Consider the following 13,079-nt stretch of genomic DNA (forward strand, 5'->3'; position numbering starts at 1 on the left):
TTAAATAAGTTCTTTTGTCAGATTCGCCTGAGCAGAGAGCAAGGTTGATGTCAGCAAGTTGCTGAAACCTAATGAGATCTGTAAGGATTTCGGAAGGTTTTGCATGCTTAGGTGGCGATCTGGGACACACTGTCAGAGATGCTGAAGAACTATTACACATTTAACTTAAAGTAATGTTTTAGCACTAGACCATCAATGGATCAAAAAAGCATAATTGGGTGGGGAGTGAAGAGATATTTGGGTAGAGCAATCACTTAATAAGATGATTGTTATAGACCAGATATCAGATGATAAGGAAAATGACAGGGGGGGAGCTGGAAGACAAAGCTGACAGTTTCTAATGGTAGATTGGCTGAACAGACTAATTGGAAAACCTAAGAATTTAAACCTTATGTTCTGGGTGATTTTGAACTGTACATAATAATTATAATAATCTGAAGGAAGATTGTCAAAAGTTAATAAGGCAGTTGGTTTCAGAGATTGTGAATTTAAGGTATTCTTTCTTTCTGACTATGTCCACCTCCTGATCTTAAAACATGTGCTCAGTTCCATCTACTTTATCCTGTCTTATTTGTTTGATTCTTTCTCATAATAGCTCTGGCCATCTCACCATAGCCCTTTGGGAAGTATTGAGTTTCCCAGGTGGCTCAGTGGGAAAGAATCCATTTGCCAATGCAGGAGATCAGGTTGATCCCTGGGTGGGGAGATCCCCTGGAGGAGGAAATAGCAGCCCACTCCAGTATTCTTGGCTGGAAAATTCCATGGACGGAGGAGCCTGGTTGGCTACAGTCCATGGCGTCGCAAAGAATCAGACAGGACTGAGCATGCACGCAAATGGCAAGTGTAGCCTACCTGCTCTCGTTACCTTCTGAATTTCTTCCCTAAGATCTATTGTGTTCTGCTACAAGGAACCTTCTTTCTAGAACCTATCTCAAAGTATATCACCTTTCTGCTGAAAGTTTAAAGAATATTTCTTTGCTGTCTTTTATTGCCTTACTTTACTTGTTATGGCATTCAGAATTAGAGCAACCATAGTTTATTATCTAAATTTGATAATTGGGAGGTGGAAAGTGGCATATTAATAATTGCATGCTCAGTTGCTCAGTCGTGTCTGACTCTTTACGACCCCTTGGGCGTAGCCCACCAGGCTCCTCTGTCTGTGTAATTTTTCATGCAAGAATACTGGAGTGGGTTGCCATTTCCTTCTCCAGCGAATCTACCAGACCCAGGGATCAAACCCTCATCTCCTGCATTGGCCTCTGTGTTCTTTACCACTGATCACTGGGACAAAACTGTGTGGCTGTGCTTAACACTTTAGCCACATTTTCTTCCAGTTGCACTTTGTGAATGAGCAATGGCTGAGAACTGAGTGAACAGCCCTTGCTCCAAAGGTCCCGGAACTGTGCTGTTCACAGATGTACTTGTTTTGCCTAATCTACTGCTCAACACATCATGTGGGCTCAGTGATTATTTGCAGAAGGAACAAAGCAAGTGGAAAGCAAGCCCTGAGTAAATCAAAGCATTTCAGAACTGTTGTAGTGTGCTGTGTTTGCTGAAATGAAATAGAATTTAAGGTCTAGCATCTTTGGGAAGAAGAAACATGGAGAGCCAAAGGGAGGCACGGAGAACCTGGGAGAGGGAAGTAGAAAGAGGCAGTCCCAGAGTCAGACCTCCTGCTTCATAAGTTAGGAAAGGGCAGATGCTGGGAGTGTTGAATTCAAGGGCACTTTTCCAAAAGACTCCACTTATCAATATATAGATTTTTACCAATAGTAATGATCTCGAGTGACCTCAGCCTGCAACGGCTCGGAGTGGGGCTTGGGTTCCCAACCAGAGATTGAAGCCAGGTCCTGATGGTGAGAGCACCAGATCCTAGCCACTAGAAGAGTGGCCAGTGTCAAGGGCCCTGGCCCTTTGGCTTTGCAGAAAAGAATTTCCACAAAGACAGAAAACAGTGAAGCAAGTAAAATATTTATTAAGAAAAAAAGAGTATAGTATGTGTGGATAGATACTCAGGCAGACTCAGAAGGAGAATCCTTGAAAGTTTGAATCACTTATATGGGACATTTCTTCCAGGTTTCCTTTGGCCAATCATTTTGATTTGCCTGGTCCACACTCCATATTTGCTATATCTCAGAACCCTTCCATGTGCGTGCATGCATCTCTTAGCCGAGATGGCAAAGGCATATAGGTTGAGCACCCCTTTACTTTACTCCCCTTTTGACCTCTAAGGAGCTTTTCTGCACACATGTGGTCAGGGAAGTCTCCTGACTTCAGGTATGAGAAATATGTGGTCTGGGCAGGGCCCAACATCCTTGTTTAATTGCCCTGCTGTTCTTGTCTTGGAATTTCGTCCTTAGGGGATGAATCTCCAATGCTTTACCCTGTGTTGGGGTGGGGGGAGCCATCTACCTCCTGTCTCAGTAGGTCTTAGTTAAATTCTGTCAAATCCCTCATAAAGTCAATGTAGTTCAGTTTAGTCGCTCGGTCGTGTCCAACTCTGCGATCCCATGGACTGCAGCACACCAGGCCTCCCTGTCCATCACCAACTCCCGGAGTTTACCCAAACTGAACTCCATTGAGTCAGTGATGCCACCCAACAATCTCATCTTCTATTGTCCCATTCCCAGCATCAGGTCTTTTCAAATGAGTCAGCTCTTCGCATCAGGTGGCCAAAGTATTGGAGTTTCAGCTTCAGCATCAGTCCTTCCAATGAACACCCAGGACTGATCTTCTTTAGGATGGACTGGTTGGATCTCCTTGCAGTCCAAGGGAGTGTCAAGAATCTTCTCCAACACCACAGTTCAAAAGCATCAATTCTTCGGCACTCAGGTTTCTTTATAGTCCAACTCTCACATCCATACATGACTACTGGAAAAACCATAGCCTTGACCAGATGGACCTTTGTTGGCAAAGTAATGTCTCTGCTTTTTAATATGCTGTCTAGGTTGGTCATAACTTTCCTGCCAAGGATTAAGCATCTTTTAATTTCATGGGTGCAGTCACCATCTGTAGTGATTTTGGAGCCTAAAAAAATAAAGTCAGCCACTGTTTCCACCATTTCCCCATCTATTTGCCATGAGGTGATGGGACCAGATGCCATGATCTTAGTTTTCTGAATGTTGAGCTTTAAGCCAACTTTATCACTCTCCTCTTTCACTTTCATCAAAAGGCTCTTTAGTTCCTCTTCACTTTCTGCCATAAAGGTGGTGTAATCTGCAAATCTGAGGTTATTGATATTTCTCCTGGCAATCTTGATTCCAGCTTGTGCTTCATCCAGCCCAGCGTTTCTCATGATGTACTCTGCATAGAAGTTAAATAAGCAGGGTGACAATATATAGCCTTGACGTACTCCTTTTCCTATTCGGAACCAGTCTGTTGTTCCATGTCCAGTTCTAACTGTTGCTTCCTGACCTGCATACAGGTTTCTCAAGAGGCAGGTCAGTTGGTCTGGTATTCCCATGTCTTTCAGAATTTTCCACAGATTATTGTGATCCACACAGTCAAAGGCTTTGCCATGGTCCATAAAGCAGAAATAGATGAGCTATATTTAAAAGTTTTCACAACATTGTTTTAGAAGTTCCAGCTATAAAGGAGGTATGTCAGTGTCCGTTCAGCACTTCTGAAGCCAGGTGCATTCTCTGTGAAAAAAGAAAATGTGCTAGGAGCAAGGGAGCAAAAAGGAACTTTATGAAAACCTGCAACCTCATTACATAAATGTCTTTTTTTTTTTTTTTTTTTTACAAAAACTAGATTTGAGGTAATTAAAGCACTTGTAACAAAATGAAGCAGAGGCACATCTTAGATTAGCAATCACATGCTTTTTGTAGGAAATGTATGCTAAATATGCAGAAGTGTGTTTGTGTGTGTTTCTGTCTCTGTATGTGTGTGGCGGGGGTCAGATTTTCTCTGATCTCTTAGCTGATAGACCAACAGTGCAATCAATATTCTTGGTCTCTCAGTTAAGCCCCTTATAGCAAGGAGATGATATCTATAAATAAGTATAAACTAAATATTTTTCAATGCTCATGAGTACCTGTTTTAAGCAAACATTACATGTATTCAACAATTTATTAAATTGTTTTAGACCTTTCCCCAACTATAAAGTCATAGCAGTAACTTACTGTCCTTGTTAGGTCAGAAAGAATGCTTGTGGACTAAACAAATTATGAGTTTACTTGTAGAGAAAAGAGGGCTCGTTCCAACTTGAGGATACGCTCCTAAGCACTGGTTCAGTAGCGTTTGGTCTGTAACTGGGTCATGGGTCTGGGGAGGCCCCTTTCTGGGTGCTGAGCTCATGAAGGGTCTTTCTTTCCAGCCATCTATGAGCCTTCCTGTGAAGCGTACAAACACCTGGGACAGACCTCAAATTACTACTGGATAGATCCTGATGGCAGTGGACCGCTGGGGCCTCTGAAAGTTTACTGCAACATGACAGGTAACGATGCCCTATTTATGTTTCATGAAGATTGCTTTTCTTTATGCTGAGAATAAACAGCACCATTGATGTTTGTTTCTCCTGTGCTGTGTTCTTGTCAATACATTAATGAAGCTAAAGACTGCTGGATTTGTTAGGCTAAACGGTGAAGTGTAGTTTGACACTGAGTTTTTTGTGTTTTTTTTTTTTTTGAGTCCACCTTCTGATTTGAACAGTTAATAATTAGCGTTAAAAAAAATCAGCATGTAGAGGAAAAAGTAGAGAGTGAAATTGAAAGGTTGAAGTCCACAGAAAGAGCTGGCCCATGAAGAAGCCGCCACAAGAACCTCGACTGGGGAAGTTTAGTGTCGCCTCTCAAACCACTCACACTGAACACGGGAGAGGAAGCGCAGAGGCCACTCCAGACCCTGCTCCACAGCGGAGTGATTCAGTTATACACATATGTATCCTTTTCATATCCGGTGACGCCGACTCAATGGACATGGGCTAGAGTAAACTCCGGGAGTTGGTGATGGACAGGGAGGCCTGGCGTGCTGCAGTCCATGGGGCCGCAAAGAGTCGGACACGACTGAGCGACTGAACTGAACTGAACACCGTGGGACCTTGTTTGCCCATTCTTTAAATTCCAGCTTGCCTCTGCTAATCCCAGACTCCTGGTTCATCCCACCCCCAGCCTCCTCCCACTTGGGAACCACAGGTCTGCGCTCCATGTCTGTGAGTCGTTTCTGTTTTGTAGATAAGTTCATCTGTGCCATATTTTAGATTCTACATACAAGTGATATATGGTGTTTCTCTTTCTGACTTATTTCACTTAGTGTGCCCATCGTTAGGTCTGTCCATGTTGCTGCAAATGGCATCCTTTCGTTCTTCTTCTGTGGCTGAGTAATATACCATTCTGTAATTGTACTTTATCTTCTTTATCCATTCATCTGTCAGTAGACATTCAGCTCGCTTCCATGTCTTGGCTATTGCGAATAGCGCTGCTATGAACATAGGGATGCCTGTATCTTTGTGAATTATGGTTTTGTCCAGATATATGCCCAGGAATCAGATTGCTAGATCATGCGGCAGCTCTATTTTTAGCTTTTGGAGGAACTTCTGTTTTGTTTCCCATGGTGGCTGCACTATTTTACATCCCCACCAACAATATAGGAGGTTTTCCTTTTCTCCACACCCTCTCCAGCATTTATTATTTGTAGATTTTTTAATGATGGCTAGAGTTGGACACGACTGAGTGACTGAACTGAACTGAACTGATTCTGACCAATGTGAGGTGGCCTCTGTATTATTTCTTAAACTATATATAAAATCTACATTATCTAAAAGATAAAATGCAATTAAAATATGTAATAGACACAGAAACAAGAAAAAAATGTGAATTTCTTCATAGACTTTGTGAAAAGGAAAAAGAATATTTAAATGTACCTCTAGGATCCTTTCCCTAGGTTTTTCCATTCATATATTTACTATTTTGTCAAAAATTGTGTCATGTGAGAATAAATTGATATCATAAATGCCTTCATGGTGTTCACAACTTATAATAAAAACAAGCACTAAAAGAAGTAAACAAATATAAGTAATTTTTCTGCAGAGAAAAGTAATGGAATTGTGAAGAATGATTTATTTTGGATAGAGCATTTAAAAAAAGAAAAACCTCCCTAGGAAGCAACATTTTAGCCAAAATGTAGCATATGGATGAAGACAAGGCACTCAAAAAGATGAGGAAGGAAGAGAAGCCCTGAAAATTTACACTCCAAGGCATGAAAAAAGTCATTTTCTTCTAAGAAAGGAAAACCCAAGTGACTGAAGCATAATAAGACTGTAGGGGCCCAAAATGAAGTGGAGGAGACAGGCAGGGGCAAAGCAGACCAGGAAGTAAGGATGGTGGTACTGGGGGGAAGAAAAGATTTTTATTTTTCAATTATATTTCAATGTAGCAGGTGGGAAGCAATGGAAAGGTTTTAAACAGGGGAATGAGTGGGTCTCAATTAAAACTACTGAGGCAGGAGGTAGATGGGCCCCCCAGGGTAAAACAATTGGAGATTCATTTTCTATTGACAGAAACTCCAAAACAAGAATAGCAGGACAATTGAAGGAGGAGAATGGGCCTGCTTAGACCTCATCTTTCTCATTTCCGAAGTCAGGAGCCCTCCCCAACCACACATGCACAGAAAAGGCTCCTTGCAGGCCAAAGGGGAATGATGTCAAGGGATGTTCTACCCAGATGCCTCTTTGGTAGATTCCATCTTGGCTAACAGATAGGTGTGAACACATGGGAGGATCCTGAGATACACAAAATATGGACTGCAAACCAGGCAAATCAAAATGACTGGCCAAAGGAAAACCAGGAGAAATGACCCATAAAAGTGATTCAAACTGCCATGAGGGTGTGACTCAGTGACTGACTGGGAACCCATGCCTGGCTCCAAGCTATTTCAAGCCAAGGCCACCCAAGATCAATACCAAGATCAGTACCACTTTGAGTACCACGAATGACAGGCTGAAAGCACTGCACCCAGTTCTGAAGCTATAGTAAAGGTCCAGGGAAGAAAAGATGCTTCTTTGGAATTGGGTGGTGATAGATTAAGTGATGAATAAGTGATGCAGTTCAGATGTACTTTGAAGGTAGTATTGTCAGCAAAGACCCCGATGCTGAGAAAGATTGAAGGCAAAAGAAGAGGGAGGAAGAGAATGAGATGGTTAGATAGCATCACTGACTGAATGGACACAAATTTGAGCAAACTCTGGGAAATAGTGAAGGATTTGTGAAGGATGGGAGAAGGATGGTTGAAGAGTGTTATCAAGAATAACTCCTGAATATATGGATTAAGTAACTCAGTGAATTACAGTGCCATTTTGGAGACATGCAAAATAAAGGAAAGAACAGATTTAGAAGAATTTGAAGAATTCAGTTTTGACCTATTTAAATATGAAGTGCTATATGCCATCTCAGTTGAGGTGCAAATTTTGCAGTTTAATAAGCCCTGAAAAGATGTTTGGGTTAGAGATAAAAATGTGTTAATTGTTAGCATATGAATATATGAGAAAAGATAATATTACTTAGAGGATTGTAAACTGGGAAAAGGTATCCCAGGAATGTAGTCCTAGGAACTCAATAGATAGATTTCTAGTGATGAAATATTCTTTGTGTAAAAATGTAATAAGTAGAGGAAAAGTGTCTAAGAGAATTCTGGGGACAAATGGGTCATCCATGTGGATATTGAATTGACTGTTTGGATCCTAAAGACTTTATAAAGAAGATTGGGAGGATGGAGAGAGACTTTGAATCAATGAAAATATATATAATGAATGAGAAAGTTCCCTTGGTCCTTCTAGGTTAGACTCCTCCCATCCTCCATGAACCCCACCTCTTGTTTGTGAAAAAGCTTTGTCTCCTATGCCTTCCCTTAGTTCCAAAGAGAAAATTTAATCAGAGAAATGACAAAATGCAGAAACAAAAGAAAATAATCAAGGAAGACAAAATAAGAATAGTTTTAGTTCAGTCTTCAGTTATATCTGATTCTTTGCGACCCCATGGACTGCAGTATGCCAGGCCTCCCTGTCCATCACCAACTCTCAGAGTTAATTCAAACTCATGTCCATCAAATCGGTGATGCCATCCAACCATCTCATCCTTTGTTGTCCCCTTCTTCTCCCACTTTCAATCTTTCTCAGTATCAGTGTCTTTTCAAATGAGTCAGTTCTTTGCATCAGGTGGCCAAAGTATTGGAGTTTCAGTTTCAGCATCAGTCCTTCCAGTGCATATTCAGGACTGATCTCCTTTAGGATGGACTGGTTGGATCTCCTTTCAGTCCAAGGGACTCTCAAGAGACTTCTCCAACACCACAGTTCAAAATCATCAATTCTTTAGCACTCAGCTTTCTTTATAGTTTAACCTTAAAATAAAGTCAAGACATTTAGTTCTTTTTTAAGGGCTATAGATAATATCCAGAGCCACCTCCTTAAGTTATTTTGCAGATATGAAAACCTCCACCAGATGGAAAAAGTTAGCTGCATGCTGACCAGCAGTATCTAGATCCCAGACAGGTTGTAACAAAAGGTTGATAATTGAGATACCCGAAACATCACTGTGTTACCTCACCATCAACCAAACAGAGAACTGTGCAGGAGCTGGTCATGCACCCTAGGACCCACACCCCTCATGTTGCCTTTAAACATTTCTTACCTGAAAGCCATTGAGGAATTCAAGTTCTTTGAACATAAACTGCCCGTACTCCTTTCTTGGTGCCTTGCAATAAACGCTGTACTTTCCTTCACCACAATCCAGTCTCGGTAGACTGAGTTGATCTCTACAATGCCCTCTCTTCTTAAAAAAAAAAAAAAAAGAAAAACTCTGTTATTTATATGAAACATGAAAGAAAAATATCAACTACTCACATAATTTAGAGACAAAACCCTCTTGCCTCAAACAAGCTAGAATTTACTCATTTCTTGGCCACGTTTGACATAAATTGGCACTCTTCATTTCTTATCATAAAGCAGTTCTTCTACTATGCAATTCTCCTTTTGACTATCTATACTTGAGTGCTTCATCACTTGGAAATTAGGGAGTGCCCTAAATGACACATCTCAAGCACTCAGTTGACACTGAGGAGAGAATATATTCATTGAATCTTTTGTAGAAGAATCCATCATTCTGTGCACGTCAAAGCCTGGTTTCCTCTTTAAGATCTTAGGGCACATTATAAGATGTGGTCATTGTTATCCTCACCCTCCACCTCAATTTCTATTCTCTCTCTGAAAATTTGGTGTCATAAATATAATTTTTGATGAATGCATTTTATCATATATTTATATCTTTCATTTGAATACTTTTCTAACACTTCAGCTTCTTATTTCTATTTTCTTAAGATGCTTATCAACATTTTCTAGAAATCTTGAGTTTTTATATTTAAAGCTTCATTTAGTTCTCTCTTCCCAGTGATTAATAATATCAATAGTAAATAAAGCTAGATCCAGCCATTTTCCTTGGAAAATTACTGCTTATCCTTAAATCAAAAACAGTGCTTTCCTCAATATTCTATCCTTGAATTCATCTTTATAACTCTCTTTGCATTCATATTTAATTTTTTAAAAATTAAGTAAACATCTGTGCTGTTTGATGTGATGCTTAAATTCCAAGTAAGGAATATCTCCTGCATTCTTCCTAGCACTACTTTTGTAGTTTTATCAAAAAACCATTAAGCTTGTTTACATAATTTGTGCTTTATAAAGCCCTGGGATTTAGCTGATCAAATTCTATTATCCTCTATAATGGTAAAAGCTGTTCATGTCTTTTTAATCTAATATTTATAGAGAGCTTGTTACTCAAGTTCCTAAGCACTTGCACTCAGTAATATAATTTTATTTATCATGTGCCTCTCATAAGTTTCTGTAGTGCAGTGTAGGGGGCGGGGGTGGCCATGGGCTGTTGGGGCGGGACTCTTGGGCTCTATTAGAAAGAATCATGAACCTGCCCCACACTCCTTGTTGCCATCACCACCACCCACCCCTCAGCAAAGCAAAGCAGTTCTTTCTCTATTTTCTGCTTTCAGTAGCACCAATTTATTATATCATAGTTTTCATGGGTCAAGACTCCGGCACAGGTTAGCTAGGTTCACTGCTCAGGGCCTCACAGGCTGAAATGAAGGGGTCAGCAGAGCTGTGATCTCATCTGAGGCTTGGCATCCTCTTCCACGTTTGTTCAGGTTGTTGACAGAATTAAATTCCTTCAGGTTTTAAGACAGAGGGTCCCATTTTCTTGTTGGCCATTTGGCTGTGGCTTGCTCCTAGAGGATGCTCCCAGCCATGCCTCCTTCTCATGTCATGACAATGGGAGAATCTCTGACCTCTCGACTCGCTTTCAAGAGCGCATGTGATTAGGCCATGCCTCATAATCACCCAGTATAATACTCGTTCGATTAACTCAAGTCAACTAGGGGGCCTTGCAGACACCAGCAAAATCTCTTCACTTTGTTTGTTTGTTTGTTTGTTTGCTTTGATTTTTGTACCAGCTAGTCATTTTATTTTATTGAAGGATAATTGCTTTACAATGTTGTGTTAGCTTCTGCTGTACAAGGAAGTGAATCAGCAATATGTATACGCACATCGCCTCCCTCTGGAGCCACCCTCCCCACCCCACCCACATAGGTCATCACAGAGCATAGAGAACCTTTGCTATATAGGGTAACATAACCGCAGGAGTGATAACCCATCGTATATATACATTTCTCACCCACACTCAAGGAATAGGGTCAGGGCGTATACACCAGGGTTTGGGAATACTGGGGGAATGCTTTGTGTTCTTTTTACGCTGTGCATACTATTCATAATTCCAGCTACATAGAGTCTCACCTATTGAGGAACAGTGCCACACTTAGTTTGTAAAAATTTAAGATTTATTATTTATTACTTGTGGTTTTCATCATATTGGTCAAAATAGGAAAACTTGAAAACATAGATAAGCAAAAATAAAAATTGCTTACCAGCTGAGATTAGAATTACTAACAGGTTAGGTGATGTGTGATAAGATTTTATGTTTTATGCTTATAGTTATGTATATAGTATTGAGGGGAATCTAAATGCTGAGCACTATTCTAAGTGGATCAGACACACTGACTCCTCTAATGGTTCACAACAACCCCATGGAATATGTGCTGTTACTTGTATTCCCCTTTTGGATGAGGAGACTGAAGCTCACAGAAATTAAGTCCTAAGTTGCGCATCTAGTGGGTTATGGAGACTGACTTCCGTGTGGTCTGGAGCCAGAGTTCATAGCTGCTGTGTGTACATGTGTGTGTACATGCATTATGTATGTGTGTGAGTGCCCGAGTGTGTGTGTTACTCACCCTCGTGGCCAGATGTGTGCATACGCCTCATTTTGGATTCTGTAGTCTGATTTAAAGGTGATTTCTGAAGCGAGCATCTCTTATTCATGTCTTTTCATTATCATTAAAACTTCCTTACATAACTCTAATTCATTATCTCTGGTAGGACAGCATTTTTGCCGTAAACTATTTACTTCTTAATTGTCCCGCTGATGCCTTGGGGTTTTTAATCAGAGAACACATTTTAAATGAAATCAGTTTATAAACCATTAAGCAATTATTATCAATTTTAGCTCTTAATTCAGCCAGGAGTATTTTATCTGGTACAAATTTCTGAGAGCTTTTATAGAATAACTTTTGTATTTCTTGTGTACATGGGTTAATTATTCCTTAGGTTTTAAGCCTGACATTTTCCCCTTTTTTTATTGTTATAGAGTTGCTATACATCACCGTGTCAGTTTCTGGGGTACAGCAAAGTGAATCAGCTGTACATACACATGGAACGCTACCCAGTGCTCTGTGGTGACCTAGATGCGAAGGAAATCCAAAAAGGAAGAGACATATATGCCCGAGTTTTAGGACGATTTAAATCCTATTCCCAATGTCTAGTTACTTTTTCAGTGTAAAATCTTAAACTGAATCTAACAAAACCTGGCTTGAGGAGGTAATGAGATTGAATGGAATTGTATTGCATAGCATCAGTAATATTTAATATGATTGCAGCACCTCATTCCCTGTTCTTGCAAGGAAACTGGCTAGAAATGAGGACACACACGGCTTTCTTCTCTTCGAAAGCTTATTAACATCCGCAGGCCAGGCGGCACTATGCTTCCGCCCCTTCATGTTCCTGGAGTGTCATGCACTGTCTCTCTGATGTATTCACATTTTAAAGTATAAGCCTCAAAACACTGTCTTCTTCCATTTTATTCCCTCCACTCATTTTTATTTTTTCCCATCAAAGGCATTTGCCCTCGTCTTTCTGTCTCCTAACCTAGTTCACTTCCTCTGTCGTTAACATTAACCCGCACATAGAATAGTTCTCCTGTCTTCTTTCACATCGTCGCCTTTTCGTAGACTTCTCACAAGCTGTCTTTGTTATAAACCTTTGTAATCACTCAGCAACTCCTGCTTCACGCGCTCAGCTATTTCAGTTCCTCACAATCAGTATAAATCTTTGAATTCAATTCTGTTCCTACAGTTTCAATTGAAAATCTAGGAACCAACTCAGTGATCAAACGCAGCCTGAAAGGAGAGCTCGTCTCTGTAACTGATGACCCACCCGCCCAAGACTCCCATTCAGATTCCCACTCCTATTCCACGGATGACTTCTACCTGCCAAGGTTCCTTTGAAATCTCTTCACTGTGTGTCAGTCACAGTGATAGGTTAATACTATAAAAGTCCTCAAGTGGTTTTCGAACTTTAAATCAAGGAAGGCAGAGGGGAGCTACAAGAGGTCTGGTGAAGCCCACGCCGTCAGACAGGACCCAGGAAGGGAAGGCAGGGTGCCAAGTGAAACCAAGCTGGAGTGGTCTTAGATCGAGAACAGTCAGCTCAGCCACCTCTGAGCCTCCAAAACGGTACCCCAATGCAAATGCCCCACCTTCAAACTTTTGTACATACCTGCCTACACAGTATTTTAAACACATTGCGTTTTTGGTGCTTTGAAAGCACTGTCTCGGTTGTGCGATTTCAAAACCTGCTCAAAAATGGAGAATGGCTTCACACTGTCTATGACGATGGACTACTGTCTGGCTTCCTCTGTCATTTGGGGTCTGAAATCTAGTCTAGTCTACAGACATCAGCTTGTACATCC

At 40.8% G+C, this 13,079-nt stretch overlaps 1 protein-coding gene across 1 annotated transcript in view; it reads left to right on the forward strand.

Moving 5' to 3' along the window:
* Nucleotides 1-13,079, forward strand: part of CNTNAP2 (contactin associated protein 2) — a 2,193,843-nt gene that overhangs the window by 1,397,657 nt on the left and 783,107 nt on the right. Inside the window, exon 13 of the mRNA XM_043463954.1 lies at nt 4,319-4,438. Within this exon, the coding sequence (XP_043319889.1) occupies nt 4,319-4,438 (120 nt within the window). The remainder of the gene's footprint in view (nt 1-4,318; nt 4,439-13,079) is intronic.

This window comes from Cervus canadensis, chromosome 3 (assembly GCF_019320065.1).
Source record: "Cervus canadensis isolate Bull #8, Minnesota chromosome 3, ASM1932006v1, whole genome shotgun sequence".
Taxonomy (NCBI): Eukaryota; Metazoa; Chordata; class Mammalia; order Artiodactyla; family Cervidae; genus Cervus; species Cervus canadensis.